Here is a 19724-nt window from a genome sequence, read left to right as displayed (position 1 = left end):
TTATTAACATGTACTCCTCATACATGCAAAATACAACACTGAAATATTTAGATTCAAAAGAATGTAGGATAGTTTCCCAACTTCTGCTATTAGAAAATATATATGCTTGCAATAATTAAAACTGGAATAAAGGGGCAAGTACATTACTTTTTTATGCCAGAACCACACACGTGATCTTTTAAAGGTAGATTTCAACTGAGTTGGGTGGTGGTGGTGTTATGTGCAGGCGAATCACATTAAATTAATTTGGAGTAGTAACTGAATGCGGGAGAAGGATGGACTTCACAACTCTATGAGAGTTATATTCCAAAGCCGTTTATTGTCTTGTCTGACTCCAATATATATCATAATCTTTGTTTAGTCACTGCGCACACACTCATGATTGGTTACAGCTTGTTACACACATTATTGCAATTGGCTATATACAAAAAACCACGCGCTGTCCATGCGCCTCTCACACAGTCAGGATTCGCTGCTTGCAGGTGTTCCTGTTTTCCTCGCTTCTTAGTTGTTTATCACAGCTCCTTCTCCTCAAGGCCGAGCCATGCAGATATCCAGCTGTTTACCAGCTTCTCAGTGCCACAGCTCCTTCTCCTTAAGGTCGAGCTATGCAGGGTGATCCCAACATCTCCCCCTTTTTGTTTACCTATAAACAAAACCTGATGGATCATTTGCAACCCAAGGACTGTGAGGAAGATGGACCATCTGTACATTCTTGTATCGTCCTGTGCCGCGAACTCAGCCTAGCAGTCGGTAGGTGCCAGCTTTACGTGGGCGTCCCCACGGAGGCAACGGTGGCCTTGCTGTACACCGATCCCCCTGCTCTTCGGGAAATCCCAGTATTTATACATTTGCCAAGGAACGAGTTTCGACACACGTGGCCAGCGAGTGTTGGAACACGCCTCGGTTGCCACCTCTCAACACAGGGAGCCTATGGCGCATGTGCCCGCTGGCCAGACGTGCTGCATGCGCCACAGCCACCCCGTCTATTGGTTCATAGGTTTTGTTCACACGGCATCTTACCCTAATCCAGCAGTCACATATCAACTATGCTTAAATTAATAGCAGAATGTTACAAGGCAAACAATTCTAGCTGTACTACTCCTAGCGATAGAAGCTACTCATAGCGATGGAAAAAGTGCCTGCACAAAGCTATGAAAACCAATATTATATCTTACCAAAGGATTTGTAGTTATAGAGCACTTTGCCCTAAAAGCTTTCCATGTTCCTCTCATGATACTGCTAATTTCAGTGTGATTTACCCATACATTTTCTTTTGGCTGAGGTGGCATCCAGATTGCGATGACACCTGATAGTGTCAAGATGTGTCCGACGACGACGATGGTGACTGTTTCACCCATGGTTTTACCCATTTTGCGGGTACCCAACAAGTTCCAGAATCTGTAATGACACAAGCATAACCTCGTCCCCAGGTTAGCAGTTGAAAAGGTCCTTCCCACATATTCTTTTCCAAATTTTTAACTTTTACTTGCACATTTTGTGTTAACTCAAACAGACTTCCTGTCATTCCTTTTACATGTTTCTCCTTCTGCTAGACGCAAATAATTTAACACATATAAGGCTTTATTCAAACGTTCTTGGGGTGGTGTGGTAGCCTCTCCCCCTTTTTGTTTTTGCAATAAACGCTTCAGGGAATGATTCATTCGTTCAACAATAGCTTGTCCAGTTGGGGAATGTGGTATTCCAGTAACATGCGTCACTCCCCATTGAGCAAAAAATCGTTGGGTTGACTGGGCTACATAACAAGGACCATTATCAGTTTTAATTTGTAGGGGTATACCATGGGCTGCGAATGCAGCTCGCAAATGCTTTTGTACATGTCTAGTAGTTTCTCCTGTTTGTGCAGTGGCCCAAACTACTGCAGAATAGCAATCAATTGAAACATGAACATATTTAAATCTTCCACAGTCAGCAACATGTGTCACATCCATCTGCCATAGTTGTAGTGAATGCAATCCTCGGGGACTTACTGTAATCGCGATTCCTGGGCCTATTTGTTGACAATCAGCACAAGTCTGTATAATAGCTCTAGCGTCACCTGCACTTAGATTAAATTGTCTCGCTAAAACTTTGGCAGATTGATGGAAAAAGGCATGAGAGGCTTGTGCTTGACCTAAACGGTCCGGAGCAGGTCCAGCCCATACTGCGGCAGTCAGCCGATCAGCTCTTGCATTTCCTTCCACCAATTCCCCTGGAAGGTTGGTATGGCTGCGTATATGCATAATGTAATAAGGATGTCGTCTTTTCTGCAATTAAAAACCAAAGCGTTCTAAATTGTTGATATAGCTGTTCCTGCTGTACCTGTCTGAGGATTGAACCTTCCAATCTTTGGAGTACTCCAGCTACATATAAAGAATCAGTAATTATATTCACAGGTTCTTCAGACCATAATTTAAAGGCTTCAATTACTGCCTGTAGTTCTACCTTTTGAACTGATCCTGGCACGACAAGTACCCGTTCTTTCCATTCTCCATGCTCTCGCCATACTATTGCTGCCTTGCCTGTTTTCCCACCACCATCCGTAAATACTGTAGCATCTTGAACTGGATGTTGACTACACTTTGATTTTTCTTCTACTTCATGGTTTTTAAAAAAGGTAAACATTTTGTGTGATGGATAATTAATCTCAATGTCACCTTCAAATCCTGCTAATGCAGTTTGGAAGGGAACAGAGTGCTGCAAAGCCCAAGTCAAATATTCTTGTTGTAATGGTATTAAAATCATTTTCGGGTCCTTTGCCGATATATCAATAATTCTGTTGCGCCCTTTCATAATCAAATTTGCAAAACACTCTGCTTTCGTGGTGATGGTTTTTCTGTGCTGCTGAGGCAAAAAGACCCACTCTAAAATTCTCAATGGGTCTGCTTTTGATTCTAGCTTTGTTATCCACTGTATTATAAGTGCATAGGGATGTCGCTCGTGATTGACTACTGCCAAAGTGATCCCTATCGAGGGGTCTATCCTAGAACTAAATGCTTGAGTTACCTTTTCAGAAATGTTTGCTACTGCTTCCCGGGCTTCCTTGGTCAATTGCCGAGGAGAGTTTAACCTGCTATCCCCTCGCAAGAGCTGAACCAAAGGCTCCATATCTTGGTTTGTGATCCCACAAATAGGTCGAATCCAGTTAACGTCTCCTACCAATTTTTGTACATCATTTAATGTTTTAATCTGAATTCTTAATTCAGTCTTTTGGGTTGTCACCAACGTTTCAGTGATCATCCACCCCAAGTACCTCCAAGGCGCTTCAGCTTGTATCTTTTCCGGCACCACTTGCAGCCCACTTTGCCTCAAAAGCTCAACGAGCTCCCCAATCATTTCTTCCGGATTTAATTGATCACCAGCCAACAATATGTCATCCATATAATGATAGATGAGATATTGAGGCCACCTTTTTCTGATTGGCTGTAAAGCCCAATTGACATAAATTTGACACATCGTGGGTGAATTTTTCATGCCTTGTGGCAATACTGTCCAATGATATCTTTGCATGGGTTGCACCTTGTTTGTACTTGGGACTGAGAATGCAAAATGTTTGGCATCGTCTTTATGCAGAGGGATTGTAAAAAAGCTATCTTTGAGATCTATAATCAAAAGCTTCCAATACTTCAGTATCATACAGGGAGATGGTAGCCCTGGTTGCAAGGCTCCCATGTCCACTATAACCTTATTGACTTCTCGCAAGTCATGTAATAGTCTCCATTTTCTACTTTTCTTTGGAATCACAAAAACAGGTGTGTTCCAAGGACTAGTGGTTGGCACAATATGGCCTTTTTCATCAATGACTCCAGGGAGAACAAAAAGTCCCTGCTTTGTTGCTGAAGATCGTCCTAATAACAAAGCACTCAATCCATATCCTAATGGTCCATTCGCGTTAGTCGGGACATCATAAACCGACATGTCCCATAAGGTAACTTCTACTGTTGTTTCCACGTCCATTCCGGCGCTCCCTCTGGTTTGGGCGCTGAGGCTTGCCAAGCAGCCTGGTGGTGCTTCCCCATTTGTGTCGTCGTGTGGGGTGCCTTCGTGCTCGGTCGCCCGTTTCCCAATTTCATACCATCCCGATGATACTTTGAACAACATTCTGAGGCTTGGTGACCAAATTTTTGACATCGACCACATGGTGCTCCTGCTGGGCCTATTCCTTGCTGAAAGGGTCCTTGTTGGAAGGATTTATGACCTGTCTCAATCTGCCTAGGTCCTTTCCTTGTGGCCTTGCGCTGAGCTCTAAAATGGCCTGTTTTTCCACAATTAAAACATTTTTTCCCCCTTTTCCATTTATAAATGGCTTAATTGCTGCTGCAAAGGCACTTGCGAGTGTCTCTGCCTGATGTGTGGCAGAGCCTACTCTGTTGCAGGCTTCTACCATTTGTACTAACGTTGCTGCTTTTGGCAAAGTTAACAAAATTCTTTTACAATCTACATTGGCATTTTCTACCGCCAAATTCAACAACACTGCTAGTTTTGCATCTTCATTGGTATACACCTTATTCAAAGCATCTCTCAGACGATCAACAAAAGACATATATGGTTCATCTCTCCCTTGTCTAATTTGAGTATAAGATGGTTGCCTCTTTCCCTCCTCAGGGACTGTTTGCAACGCATTCAACGCTAGTCGCCCAACTAATTGCAAGGCTTCTAAGGGCAGCCGAGCTTGCAATCTAACATCCACAAACGGTCCCTGGCCTGTCATTTGTTCCATAGTAATGTTCTGAAGCGGATCGCCGTCTTGACGCTCCAGGTTTCTCAGGGCTTCTTGCATACAGAGTTTATACCATCTGTCTGCCCACAATAACCTTTGGGTTGGTGTCAACAACATATCTATCATCTGCCAACAATCCCATGGTGTAAGAACCATTCCCGTGAATATGTTATCTAATAGAGCTTGCGTGAAAGGTGATTGCAAGCCATAATTTTGCACTGCCTTCCGCACTTTCTTAATCAAGTCCCAGTGAAATGGGTCCCAGCGATTGGGCCCGTGAGGCTGTACACTAACGGGAAATGCCATCGGTAACTCCGTTTCCTCGTCTTTCATTGCTCCTAAAAAAACGTCTTTCCACCGCTCCCTAGGGTCGCCTTTCATCCTAGGCTCTTGCCTCCCTATAGTCTCTACAACAGGCTCTTCTCCTTCGTCGCTGCTATCAGGCAACGGGGGCCGTAAAGGTGGCAGGGGCTCGGCTGAGGGCTTCAAAACTACGGCTTTCAATCGGTTAAGTCTGGGTGGTTTCGGGGGTGGTGAAGCCCGCCCCATCAATCTTTCACATGGGCACACAGAGGAACATTGAGTACATTGTTCTGGGCAGCTTTGTCCCATCTTGCCCTCACATACATCATCGTAGACCTGTTTCTCTGACTTATCTAATGCAGCCAGTTCACTCGGTGCATCTGGCACCTCAGGAGGTGCATTCGGAGTTGCTGAAGGTCCTGGACCCTCTGACTCGGTTAAGAAGGGACTGGTTGAAGGCATTTTAACAGCCTCCTCCACATCAGCTGCAGCTTTTCTCTCTGCCTTTAAGGCTTTAGATGTGGTTAATATCAACTTCCACGCCGTCACTAACTCTGCGGCGGTTTTCTCAATATGTTCCCATAACATTTTTCCTATCTCCTCCCACGTCTCTGCCTTAAATGCCACAGACGGATCGGGGGGGTACCCTTTCTTTCAGCTCCAAATTAGGAGCCTTCTAAGTGTATATTCATCTTATTTCAGTCCTCTCTTAGAGAGCATATGCAGCAGGAGTCTGACTATCGCCCCTTCTTCATGCGATGTGTTCTGCCCCATGCCGCCCCGGTTGCTCACCTCACCTCGCTGGGTGCTTCTCCGTTGCAATGTATTCCTTTTTCTTTTTCCTTGCGTCAGTCCCGCTGACTGCAATTCTTCCAACCGGGCTTCTCCCGCAGCGTCCTCTGCGCTCGACTGGTGTTCAATGATGAGATCCCAGAGATCGTATCACGTCGGGGTCACCAGTTGCGGGAAAAGGATGGACTTCACAACTCTATGAGAGTTATATTCCGAAGCCCTTTATTGTCTTGTCTGACTCCAATATATATCATAATCTTTGTTTAGTCATGGCGCACACACTCATGATTGGTTACAGCTTGTTACACACATTATTGCAATTGGCTATATACAAGATATCACGCGCTGTCCACGCGCCTCTCACACAGTCAGGATTCGCTGCTTGCAGGTGTTCCTGTTTTCCTTGCTTCTTCTTAGTTGTTTACCACAGCTCCTTCTCCTCAAGGCCGAGCCGTGCAGATATCCAGCTGTTTACCAGCTTCTCAGTGCCACAGCTCCTTCTCCTTAAGGTCGAGCCGTGCAGATCAACACCACAGCTCCTTCTCCTTAAGGTCGAGCTGTGCAGGGTGATCCCAACAACTGAATACCATCTTTTTTCTCTGTATTTATCTGCTTATCGCCTTAGTTGCTGTTTGCTGAATGCTGTTTGCATTCTTCTAAAATGGTTGGCAGTTGTTTGTTTGTTTCTTTGTTTTTCCAAAGGATTTGTTGTAGTATTTCAAAGAAATTAATAAAATAGGGTTAAAATGAGAACATTTGGGGGGGGGCTTTTTGCTCTTTTTTTATCTGCAGATAAAAAGTATAGAAAATTGGAGATCTCCAAAAAACAGTGTAGAACATTCACTTTGAAATTACGTTCCTTTGGCAAGGTGCATGGAAAAGATTTGGAAAAAACCCATAGGTGCTGGCAAAATTTTTAGGAATGTCGGAAAAAAGTGTTGGCATAAGAATTCTTTTAAAATCCTCACTTATTCACATGGGAAATAAAAGTTAAAAAGCATCTGTCCTCTTTTATGCACACTGACTAAATAAAACTGAATAATTATATTTAGCAAATTGCAAAGTTTTTTAAATGCAAGAACTCTGTTTGCCTTTGGCTTGCTTTGTTATTTGTTCCACTACACTAAAATATTGTGGTTGAATATGGGCATACTTTAAAAAAACAAAAACAAACAAAACCCACCAAACAAAACAGTGAAAAGAATAGAATATTAAAGTTTTAAAAGGTGATGATCTTGGTTCTAACATGAATTTTTGAAGACTAAATATTATTAATACAACAGAAAAGATCCTTGGATCCATACAAATTTTGTCACTAACACAAGTATATGTAAATTTGAAGATCCTGGGGAATTTTTACCACTGTAACTATTTTGTTCACTCAAATGGAAGAAAAGCATGCATGTTAAGATCCTAATCCTATAAACATTTAGTCATGTTGAAATTTATATGTGTCCTACTTTTATATAAACCAATTGAGGTGCTCATATCTATAAGATTGTACTTAGCTGTCTAAAGGATCAGAAGGATCATTAAGAATTGTAAATTTAATTTCTTTTATTTGCTTTGTTTAATTTTCATTCTGTGACCAAATGTAGCTATTCTTCAGTGAAAGCAAATAGGAATCTTAAAATAACACATGAAAATTAGTTGTGTGGCTCAGAAGTTATTGTAATTTTAAAAAGGATAATATATGAAATATATTTCACAGTCTAAAACAAGCATTTTTGTTAATATCATAGTATCATAAAATACCAGGTTGGAAGGGACCTCAAGGATCATCTGGTCCAACCCTTCTTGGCAAAAGCATGATCTAGACAAGATGGCCCAGCACCCTGTCCACCTGAATCTTAAAAGTGTCTAATGTTGGGGAAAATAATGCTGAAAATTATTTTAATCTCTTAATTCCCTCTAATTATTTTTTATCTTTACTATGGGTGTACCATCTTACTGTTTCTTTATTGCAGTCATATTTGTTTCACACCCAGTGCTGTTAAAAGTAAGAACTAGATACATGATATCGTTACTGTGATTTACAGTCAGTAGAATTCCTAATTCCTTTGGTCCTTTATGTTGAACAGTTCAGGCCGTGGTACTTGCCTTGATAATGAGCCTCCCAAGCGTGAATTTCTTTATCCAGCTGTGGCCTCAGGTCAGGTGTATGATGCTGATGAACAGTGTCGCTTCCAGTATGGAGCAACATCTCGCCAATGTAAATATGGGGTAAGAAGTCTTAATCCTTATGCTGAATGTTCTACTTAGTCATTTGTATATATTCCTTTATAACATAAATCTTTAATTAGATGCAGTAGTGGGGTACAGATTTCTGATAGCATACTGTCCAGTGCCATCATATGTAAGCAAAGGGTACATTTTAATCCTTATGCTGCATCTTTTGCTTGAGTCATTTGTGTGTATTGTACACCAAAATGTATGGGTACAATGAGCTGGAGAACCATTCTTTAATTTTAGGAAAAAAAAGGAGCCCAGAACACTTGATCCTGCTCCTTGTAAAGTGTACTACAGAATTTTCCCTGATTTCAGTTAAATGAGATCAGGTTCATGTTGTATTAATCTTGAAATATGAAATCTGTTGCCTTAGCTTTAACTTTTCAATTTAAAGCTACATTTTGATATTACTTTTGTATGTGTATTGATTTGTCAGGTCTGTTTGTTTTAATTTTAATTTTTTTTGCTGGCATTGAGTTTATTGTTTCTCACATTGTTCAGATCTATTTTTGAAAAGAAGAATAATTGGTTATGGGAACAGAGGAACATGAAGCTAGATAGCTGAATAGAATACTGAATAGCTAAGTACTAGCAAAGTTTTGGCCGCAAGTACCAATGTGCAATATTTAAGGTAAAGAAATTTACAGTATAAATAAAAACCTGCACACTTAGGACATTATGCAATAAATTTATAAATGTTACTTAAAATCTTGCAGCCCAAAGTATGTAGTAAAAGGATGCATTCTGATGTGCTTGTCATCAAATAATCAGCTGAGACTAAATTAAATAAACATTGAAAACATTTCTAGTGGTTTAAAAATATATAGTGTTAATAATTTTTAATTATTAGTTTATTCAAATAAAACAATGTAATAATTAAATTTATTCACTTCTCTAAAGGCTTGCTACAAATAAAATACATTTTTAATGTCCTTGGGGTGATAAATACAATATTATTCTTGGGATGCCTCTTTAGTAGATTGCATTGTGCAAAGGATTTAAAAGCTGTATGTAGTTGGCTGACTAGCTCACTGGATCTTCTATTCCTGATCCGTCATCAAACCCCTTTTGGCCTTTATTGTTCCCAAGTTCTCAATTCTCACCACTGTTCTTTAAGACCCCTGTTTCTTGTCACTACATCCAAGCCATACCTTTTTTTTCCTTTTTTCTTACAGATTCTCACCACACACACTCTTTTATTTTCAGACTAAGGAAATCTGCAGGTATTTAATCCATGATTTATAGCACAGCCTTTGGAGATATACTGCATTTTAAATTAAGCTGGAAATTTAATAATGTGCAAAACCTGGCTTTTCCACATGTATGTGTCTGTGGTGTTTTTTTCTCTTCAAACTCTGTTAAACTATGTAATCATTGTTGTGATGATCACGCTGCACAGTACACTTCTGTTCTTAAACCAGTTTCTAAAATGCAAACAATTGGAAGTAATGAAGATGTAGGTAATCTTGGCTTTATGTGTTCTGCTTTCTTTTTGTTTTAAAGTCTTTGTTGGGATTCCTTCATAATTACAAAAAAGAGGTTGACACTTGAGGCAATAGTTAAAAGAAGTGAAGTCTTCATGTGACATTACCAGTCCTCTGAATTGATATAGTATATTGTATTCCATCAGTGTGCCATCAGTGTGAGCATGACTTATAAGTGTTTCTGAAAAAAACACATATTTTTAATAATAGGATTCAGAATGTATATATTTATATAACAGATTATTGTAGAACTCTGGTAATATCTACTCTAAGAAATTATATGCATTTAAAATAATGTCTACATTAAAAAAAAAAATCTGCCATGGACATAATGCTCTGAAAATGCCATCATGATGATTCTGATGTACAGATTTCAAGTGATAATTTTGAAAGGAAAAAAATAATCTTTGCAAGCTGATAGTGCAGATGGAAAATATCCACACACGAAGGGCCTATTCATATATGAAAGGGTTTTTAGAACTGAATAGTGGAACTAGATCTAAATACCAGGAAAAGTTAAGCTGAATACTCTGTTCTACACTTTCAATATCAAAAGTAAACAGTCAGTGCTTTGGATGTTCCTATTCGATGTACTATTCACATAAAGATGCCATTAATAGTTTATTGATCTTATTCTAACAGACACATATGCAACTATGAACGGAAAAACATAGTAAATGCTAACTGACAGTGGACCTAATTCGTATACTAACTCCTTTCTAGCACTTCTTTCGGCACTTTTTATTTGAAGTGCCTGGAAAAAAAGGGATAGAGCAGGTTTTCCAACGTGGGATTTAGTGATCCAGAAGTAAATAAATTCTAAAACAAAGGGAAATCTCAGAGAAAATTGCTTGCCTTTTTCTCTTGCTCATGTTCTTTACTGTTTTGTGATGGCGAGACATGACAAGAGAAACAGTCAATCTCTCAAATCAAAGGCAAAAAAATTACAAGTCTCCTTTGGGCTCTGATATAGCTGTCAAGATAGGGTTTTTTTTGAAAATTTTCATCTTTCTGCTTTGGAATTCTGTCCTAATGTCTTATTAACCTTTAGAAAAAATACCTCTTTCAACCATCTAGCTTTGATGTTCATCTGTATTCATTGCCTTTTCTCCCATATTTCCTCATCTGAATCTGCATGTTTATTTTAAAATGTTTGTTGCTTTTGATCATAAATTAGTTCCTAATCCTGCACAGAATTTTGCACATTTAAGTAGATTAAGCCTTTCTCACTTCATCTTGAAGTTAAATACCTGGAGTGGTGTTTGAATGATTAAGGCATCAGAAATAAAGTACTGAAGGGACTACAAGGATCTGCCTTTCTGTGTGTGTGTTTACTGACAAGGAACCAATTTGACCTTGAAAGGAGCTCTTTGGTAGCTATACTGAAACTGTTGTGAGTACTACATCTAATTAAACTTTTTAGTCACTTATGGACAAAACTGTTCCAGCAAAAGCATTGTGGCTATTAGTCAGATTTCCCTATATCGTTCAGCACATTGTCAGACAAGAATTCAAAGAGATGCTTTAGCTCTTTGAGATAAAAAACTAAGACTATATGTTTCCAAGAAGACAGTGATCCCTCTAATGTCACATGTGCATTGTTCTTTATACTATACTTTCCATCATCTCTGATATAGGGGCAATTTTAAAGAATTTAAGTGAAGAAACAGATACTTTGAATAAAGAATTGAGAGGCAATGTCTCAAGATACTTAAAATATTTCATTTTTAGGGTACACTTTCAGATTCACGAGAATGTTAAATTTATGACTTCCAGTGAGCCAAATTGTAACGGTGGAAATTTCACCATATAATACTGACACATAGCTTTTTCTTAAAGGCAATACATGCTTTCAAGTATCTTACTGGATTCACTGCAGTTGCACCAGGGGATGTTTAGATTGGATATTAGGAAAAATTTCTTCACTGAGAGGGTGGTCAGGCATTGGAACAGGCTGCCCAGGGAGGTGGTGGAGTTGCCATCTCTGGAAGTGTTCAAAAAACGTGTGGATGTGGCGCTTCAGGACATGGTTTAGGGGACATGGTGGCGCTGGATTAATGGTTGGACTTGATGATCTTGAAGGTCCTTTCCAACCTAGTGATTCGGTGATTCTGTGATTCTGTGATTATTAGGAACAGTGCTAGTTCCTGCTCTTTTATGTAGGTACTAGATATGCTACATCCTCTAGGGTGATGCAGTGTGAATTCTCTGCTCATTGTCAGGTGTGACTCAATTCTCTGCTCTGCATGTCAGTTCCCCAGAAAGTTCTGAAACGTTTTCAATCCTTTTATTTAGATGAGTGTAAGGAGAACGTTTTTCATTGGCTCCTTACCTCCTTAACCTTTGAGCATCTGCCTATTAACAGTTGGCTGTTGGCTGTCTCTGGGTTAACTCAGGAAAGAATTCCAGTCTTAACTTTGAATTTCTCTGTTTTATGAGTTTAAGTAATACCTGGAATATGCCTGACTGTAACTTAAAGATTTTGTGGTTCAAAATAATGCTTTGCTGTAGAGCTGGTCCCCACATATTTAGGACAGAGGCTAAAACCTCAGACATTTTAATAGCAGTTAATACTTTATACATATGATTGATATTGCTGTGGTGCATTTACGATCTGTGAAGCTGTTGGCAGCTAGCATGGATTTCAGAGATAGTGCCTAACAATTCTTTGGTATATTTTTTTGCATTAAAATGCAAAAATATTATTGGTGTCAGTAAATACTTTGAGTAGAGAGATAAGGGGACAAAGTTTCCTTTCCTTTCGTATTGGGTTTGCAAGGCAAGGTTTTGATAGCGGGGCAGGGGTGGTGGTGCAGGGGTGGCTTATGTGAGAAGCTGCTAGAAGCTTCCCCTGTGTCTGATAGAGCCAATGCCAGCTGGCTCCGAGACTGACCCGCCACTGGCCAAGGCTGAGCCAATCAGCGACAGTGGTAGCGCCTCTGTGATAACATATTTAAGAAGAGGGGAAAAAAAAGGCATGTAGGAATTGCAGCCAGAGAGAGCAGTGAGAATATGTGAAACAATTCTGCAGACACCAAGGTCAGTGAAGAAGGAGGGGGAGGAGGTGCTCCAGGTGCCAGAGCAGAGATTCCCCTGCAGCTCATGGTGAAGACCATGGTGAGGCAGGTTGTCCCCCTGCAGCGCATAGAGGTCCACCTGCAGCCCGTGGAAGACCCCACGCTGGAGCAGGTGGATGCCCGAAGGAGGCTGTGACCCCATGCAACGCTACAGGCTTGGGGAAGAGTGGCTGGAGAGCTGCCTGGCAGAAAAGGACCTGGGGGTGCTGGTCGACAGCCGGCTGAACATGAGTCAGCAGTGTGCCCAGGTGGCCAAGAAGGCCAACAGCATCCTGGCCTGTATCAGAAATAGTGTGGCCAGCAGAAGTAGGGAGGTGATTGTGCCCCTGTACTCGGCACTGGTGAGGCTGCACCTTGAATCCTGTGTTCACTTTTGGGCCCCTCACTACAAGAAGGACATTGAGTTGCTGGAGAATGTCCAGAGAAGGGCAACGAAGCTGGTGAGGGGTCTGGAGCACAAGTCTTATGAGGAGCAGCTGAGGGAACTGGGCTTGCTTAGTCTGGAGAAGAGGAAGCTGAGGGGAGACCTTATTGCTCTCTACAACTACCTGAAATGGGGTTGTGGCGAGGTGGGTGTCAGTCTCTTCTCCCAAGTAACTAGTGATAGGACAAGAGGAAATGGCCTCAAGTTGCGCCAGGGGAGGTTTAGGTTGGATATTAGGGAAAATTTCTTAGATGGTTCTCTCAGTAAACATTGGAACAGGCTGCCCAGGGAGGTGGTGGAGTCACCATCACTGGAAGTGTTCAAAAAACGTGTAGACGTGGCACTTCAGGATATGGTTTAGTGGGCATGGTGGTGTCGGGTTGATGGTTGGACTTGATGATCTTAAAGGTCTTTTCCAACCTTAATGATTCTATGATTGTATTCTATGATTCTCATGGGAGGCCAGTGCTGGAGCAAGCTCCTGGCAGGACCTGTGGAGCCATGGGGCACCCACGCTGGAGCAGTCTGTTCCTGAAGGACTGCACCCCATGGAAGGGACCCAGGCTGGAGCAGTTTGTGAAGAACGGCAGCCTGTGGGAAGGACTCACGTTGGAGAAGTTTGTGGAGGAATGTCTCCTGTGGGAGGGACCCCACTCAGCAGGGGAAGAGTGTGAGGAGTCTTCCCCTGAGGAGGAACGAGCAGCAGAGACAACATGTCATGAACTGACCGCAACCCCCATTCTTTGTCCCTCTGTGCCACTCGGGGAGGGAGGAGGTAGAAAAATCGAGAGTGAAGTTGAGCCCAGGAAGAAGGGAGGGGTGGGGGGAAGGTGTTTTAAGATTTGTTTTTTAGTTCTCATTATCCTACTCTGATTTGCATTGGCAATAAATTAAATTAATTTCCCCAAGTCGAGTCTGTTTTGCCCATGACAGTAATTGCTGAATGATCTCTCCCTATCCTTATCTCGACCCACAAGATTTTCATTACATTTTCTCTCCCCTGTCCAGCTGAGAAGGGGAGTGATAGAGCAGCTGTGGTGGGCACCTGGCATCCAGCCAAAGTCAACCCACCACACCTCTGCATACATGGCTTCACTGAAATCATCAGGGCCAATCTATTCATATTTCACAGTAGAATTTAACACATCAGGTAATGTATTTTAGCTGATGACAGGTAGCTCTCTTCTTTGTCGTGGTCTTATGTTTCCAATTAAGTTCTCCAGTTTTTGCCAACAAAAATAGCTTAAAACTCTAATAGTTTTTATTCACATTTTGTTAGTGTGTTTTGGAGGACAGATAAGAGTTCAAGCTATGAACTTACTGCTTGTAAACAGGCAGAATGAAGATATACTCTCAGGATAAGGTGTTCTGCTGCCTTCAGTAGCTCCCTTGCAGTATTTGTCTCTAGGAAGCTTTTAATGAATTATGAGGAGTGGCCATAAAGTTAATTGCCATTAATAGAAAGTTGGTTCGTGTCCTGGTTTCAGCTGGGATAGAGTTAATTTTCTTCATAGAAGCTAGTATGAGACTATGTTTTGGAATTGGGATGAAAAAAATTTTGATAACGTACTGATGGTTTTAGTTGTTACTAAGCAGTCAAGGACTTTTCAGCTTTCTGTGCTCTGGCCTGACAGCGAGAAGGCGGGGGGTGCATGGGAAGCTGGGAGAGGCCATAGCCAGGACAACTGACTCAAACTGGCCAAAGGGATATTCCATACCATATGATGTCATGCTCAGTATATGAACTGGGGGAGTTGGCCGGGGAGGGGCCGCGCCTTGGGAACTAACTGGGCATCGGTCAGCGTGTGGTGTGCTGTGCATCACTTGTTTTGTATATTCTTTTATCATCATCATCATTATTATTATTATTATTATTATTATTATTATTATTATTATTTTCCCTGTCCTATTAAACTGTCTTTATCTCAACCGCTGGATGGGGGAGAGAACTGAACAAAGGGTAGAATTCGTGGGTTGAGATAAAGACATCCCGCTGGATGGGGGAGGGTGAGAGAATGGCTGTGTGGTTGTTTTGGCTACCTGCTGGGTTAAACCTCAGCAGTCTTTTTTGGCGCCCAACATGGGGCTCCACGGGTTGAGATAATGACAAAACTCACTAGAGGATGTTAGAACAAATTTTTTATAAGCACTCATGATATTAGTTTGATAGTTGCTGGTCAAAATGTTTATTCATTTGCTCTCATGGTTCTTGTGCTTGTTCTCAGGGGTGTGTTCTGTGATGACTGACTTGCTGTATATGTTTCCCGTTGTGCAGTTTATCACCTCTGGGAACTGGATCAAGGTTATTGTGCTGTACTTTGTAACAGCGTCTTATGACATGATAAAATGGCTGGTCGTGACAGTAATCTGGTATTTGTACTCAGCATTGCCATCATCTCTGTACTTTGGGAGCCATCTCTTAGAAACTACTAATAATTACACTTTTTACCTTTTCTCCTCGGAGAGCCAGTCTATGGGGGAGGCACCTTCCTTCACCTTCCCCTTCTCCTCCACACTAGTTACAACAGCTCTTGAGAATTTCTAACATCCTTGGGATGTTCAAACCAGCACGCTCCTTTTGCTAGGTCTCCTGAATGTGTTTCAGGTCTTGTTTAAGGTTAAACAATTATTTTAAAATGCCACCCCAGCAACGGGCACTGCAGGTATTTGAACCCCAGCAACGGGCACTGTGGCTACTCAAACCCCGGCAACAGGAACTGAGGCTACTCCAAACCCTGTGACAGGCACTGTGGCTACTCAAACCCCTGCAACAGACACTCTGGCTACTCAAACCCCAGTGATAGGCACTGCAGATGAACCAGAGAACCAACCTGTGCTGGTATCAGTTGCCGCTATAAACAAGAAGAAATGGAGATGAAAGTCAGCTCGTTTAGTAAAGGATGATGATGAAGTGCCATCACCAGAACCAGAGGAGGTAGAGGCAGAACTGGAGATAACCACCCGATCCCTATCCCTGAGTGAGCTGCAAGATATGTGAAAAGACTTTGGCTGTTGTCCAGGTGAGCACGTCGTTGCCTGGCTGCTCCGATGCTGGGATAATGGGGCCAGTAGCCAGGAATTAAAGGGTAAGGAAGCCAAGCAGCTGGGATCCCTTCCTAGGGAAGGGGGCATTGACAAGGCAATTGGAAAAAAGACACAAGCCCTCAGCCTCTGGAGGCGACTCCTGTCAGGCGTGAAGGAAAGGTATCCCTTCAAGGAAGATGTTATGTGTCACCCAGGCAAGTGGACCACCATGGAGAGAGGTATCCGGTACGTGAGGGAATTAGCCATGACGGAGGTGATTTATAATGACCTGCACAACATAGATCCAGATGAAGTCCAGTGCACATGATCCATGTGGCAGACGTTTGTATGGAACGCACCATCGTCGTAAGCGAACTCATTAGCTGTAATGACCTGGTAAGACGGAGACGGAACAAAGGTGGATGAATTGGCTGTCCAACTCCAGAAATATGAAGAAAATCTCTCCTCCTCCCTATGGGCCTCATCTTGTCTGTGGAGAAACTGCCAGACATGATGGTCGAGAAACTGTCCCGGGAGTTTCAGCGATTCAAAGAGGACATGGTCTGCTCCCCACCTGTATGGACCAGTATCTCAGCTGTTAGAAGTAAGCGTTCTTCTGCTCAAGAGAGAGGTTATAGGGGGTACACTCCTCGGGCCACCCTGTGGTTTTATCTCTGTGACCAAGGAGAGGACATGGGGAAGTGGATGGAAAATCTACTTTGACCTTAGAGGCCGGGGTACATGAGTTGCAAGGAGAAACGATCACAAAAGGGGGTTCTTCCAGGAAAATTGCTGCTCCAGTTTCCAGTGAGCAGTTTCCCAGACAGAGAAGAAGGGCTGGTCTGACTTCTGATCTTAATAAAGGGACTTCTGATTCATATTTAGAAGAAGTAAGTCACGAATACTATGACCAGGACTAGAGGGGCCCTGTCTCCAGCCAGGTGGAGGAAAGGGATAACAGTTTATTGGACTGTGTGGATTCAATGGCGTGGCACGTCAGATCCACAGGAATATAAGGCTCTATTGGACACCGGTGCACAGTGTACCCTAATGCCATCAAGCTATGAAGGGGCAGAACCCATCTGCATTTCTGGAGTGACAGGGGGATCCCAACAGCTGACTGTACTGGAGTCCAAAGTGAGCCTAACTGGGAATGAGTGGCAGAAGCACCCCATTGTGACTGGCCCAGAGGCTCCGTGCATCCTGGGCATAGACTACCTCAGGAGAGGGTATTTCAAGGACCCAAAAGGGTACCGGTGAGCTTTTGGTATAGCTGCCTTGGAGATGGAGGGAATTAAAGAGCTGTCCACCTTGCCTGGTCTCTCAGAGGACCCTTCTGTTGTGGGGCTGCTGAGGGTTGAAGGTCAGCAGGTGCTGATCGCTACCACAACAGCGCATCGTCGGCAATATCGTACCAACCGAGATTGCCTGATTCCCATCCATGAGCTGATTTGTCGGCTGGAGAGCCAAGGAGTGATCAGCAAGACTTGCTCACCCTTTAACAGCCCCATATGGCCAGTGCGAAAGTCTAATGGAGAGTGGAGACTGACAGTAGGCTATCATGGCCTGAATGAAGTCATGCTGCCACTGAGTGCTGCCGTACCAGACATGCTAGAACTTCAATATGAACTGGAGTCAAAGGCAGCCAAGTGGTACGCCACAACTGATATCGCTAACGCGTTTTTCTCGATCCCTTTGGCAGAAGAGTGCAGGCCACAGTTTGCTTTCACTTTGAGAGGCATCCAGTACACCTGGAATCAAGTGCCCCAGGGGTGGAGACGTAGCCCTACCATTTGCCATTGACTGATCCAGACTGCACTGGAACAGGGTGAAGCTCTGGAACACTTGCAATACATCAGTGACATCATCGTCTGGGGCAACGCAGCAGAAGAAGTTTTTGAGAAAGGGAAGAAAATAATCCAAATCCTTCTGAAAGCCAGTTTTGCCATAGAATAAAGTAAGGACAAGGGACCTGAACAGGAGAACCTGTTTTAAGGAATAAAATGGCAAGATGGATGTCATCAGATCCCAATGGATGTGATCAACAAAATAACAGCTATGTCTCCATCAGAAAGGAAACACAAGCTTTCTTAGGCATTGTGGGTTTCTGGAGAATGCGTATTCCAAGTTACAGTCTGATTGTAAGCCCTCTCTATCAAGTGACCCGGAAGAAGAACGATTTTAAAGGGGACCCTGAGCAACGACAAGCCTTCGAACAAATTAAACAGGAGATAGTTCATGCTGTAGCCCTCGGGCCAGTCCGGGCAGGACAAGATGTTAAAAATGTGCTCTACACAGCAGATGGGGAGAATGGCCCTACTTGGAGTTTCTGGCAGAAATCATCAGGGTAGACTCGTCGACCCTTAGGGTTTTGTAGTCGGGGATACAGAGGATCCGAGGCCTGCTATCCTCCCACTGAAAAAGAGATATTGGCAGCATATGGAGGAGTTCGAGCTGCCTCAGAAGTGGTTGGTATGGAAGCATAGCTCCTCCTGGCACCCTGACTGCCAGTGCTGGGCTGGATGTTCAAAGGGAACATTATAGCTCGGTGGGCCCATGACACCTCAGGCTATCAGGGAAGAGATGCAACATATAGATGGGCTCGTGATCGAGGAGTGGACTTAACCATGGACGCTATTGCACAGGTTATCCATGAATGTGAAATGTGTGCTGCAGTCAAACAAGCCAAGTGGTTAAAGCGTCTTTGGTATGGAGGACAATGGTTGAAATATAAATATGGGGAGGCCTGGCAGATTGATTATATCACTCTCCCACAAACCTGCCAAGGCAAGTGCTATGTGCTCACAATGGTGGAAGCAACCACCGGATGGCTGGAACCATATCCTGTGCCCCATGCCACTGCCCAAAACATTATCCTAGACCTTGAAAAGCATGTCTTACGGCAACATGGCACCCCAGAAAGAATTGAGTCAGACAATGGGACTCCTTTCTGAAACAACCTCACAGACACCTGGGCCAAAAAGCACCATACTGAGTGGGTATATTGCATCCCCTGTCATGCACCAGCCTCTGGGAAAATCAAACGATACAATGGACTGTTAAAGGCTACATTGAGAGCAATGGGTGCTGGGACATTCAAACATTGGGATAAACATTTAGCAAAAGCCACCTGGTTAGTCAACACTAGGGGATCTACTAATAGAGCCGGCCCTGCCCAATCAGAACTCTTATGTACTGTCGAAGGGGATAAAGTCTGTGTGGTGCACATAAAAAATATGCTGGGCAAGACAGTCTGGGTTATTCCTGCCTTGGGCAGGGAAAACCCATTTGTGGGATTGCTTTTGCTCAAGGAGCTGGGTGCACTTGGTGGGTGATGTGGGAGGATGGGGAAGTCCGATGTGTACCTCAAGGAGATTTGATTTTGGGTGAGAATAGCCAATGATCTGAATTATATGATGTTAATTGCTATATAATACTGTATGTCATCACTACTATGGTCGCTATATGCCATATTAACAGTATTATAGTAAGAACCACCCAGATTAATGAAGCCAAAGAAAGAGAAGCGGTGATAGAACCAAGACTGGCCGCAGCATACCACAGTCCAACACCTCACACCATTTCACAGAATCACAGAATCACTAAGGTTGGAAAGGACCTTCAAGATCATCAGGTCCAACCATTAATCCGGCACCACCGTGTCCCCTAAA

At 42.8% G+C, this 19724-nt stretch overlaps 1 protein-coding gene across 1 annotated transcript in view; it reads left to right on the top strand.

The window, feature by feature from the left end:
* Positions 1–19724, top strand: part of LOC309415268 (A disintegrin and metalloproteinase with thrombospondin motifs 6-like) — a gene marked incomplete at both ends in the record, with an annotated part of 195173 nt that overhangs the window by 98786 nt on the left and 76663 nt on the right. The window contains one exon of the mRNA XM_082012736.1: positions 7897–8038. Within this exon, the coding sequence (XP_081868862.1) occupies positions 7897–8038 (142 nt within the window). The remainder of the gene's footprint in view (positions 1–7896; positions 8039–19724) is intronic.

This window comes from Phaethon aethereus (assembly GCF_964289735.1).
Source record: "Phaethon aethereus genome assembly, chromosome: W".
Lineage (NCBI taxonomy): Eukaryota > Metazoa > Chordata > Aves > Phaethontiformes > Phaethontidae > Phaethon > Phaethon aethereus.
Note: the sequence above shows the minus strand (reverse complement) of the source record. Positions and strands in the feature narration are given on the sequence as shown.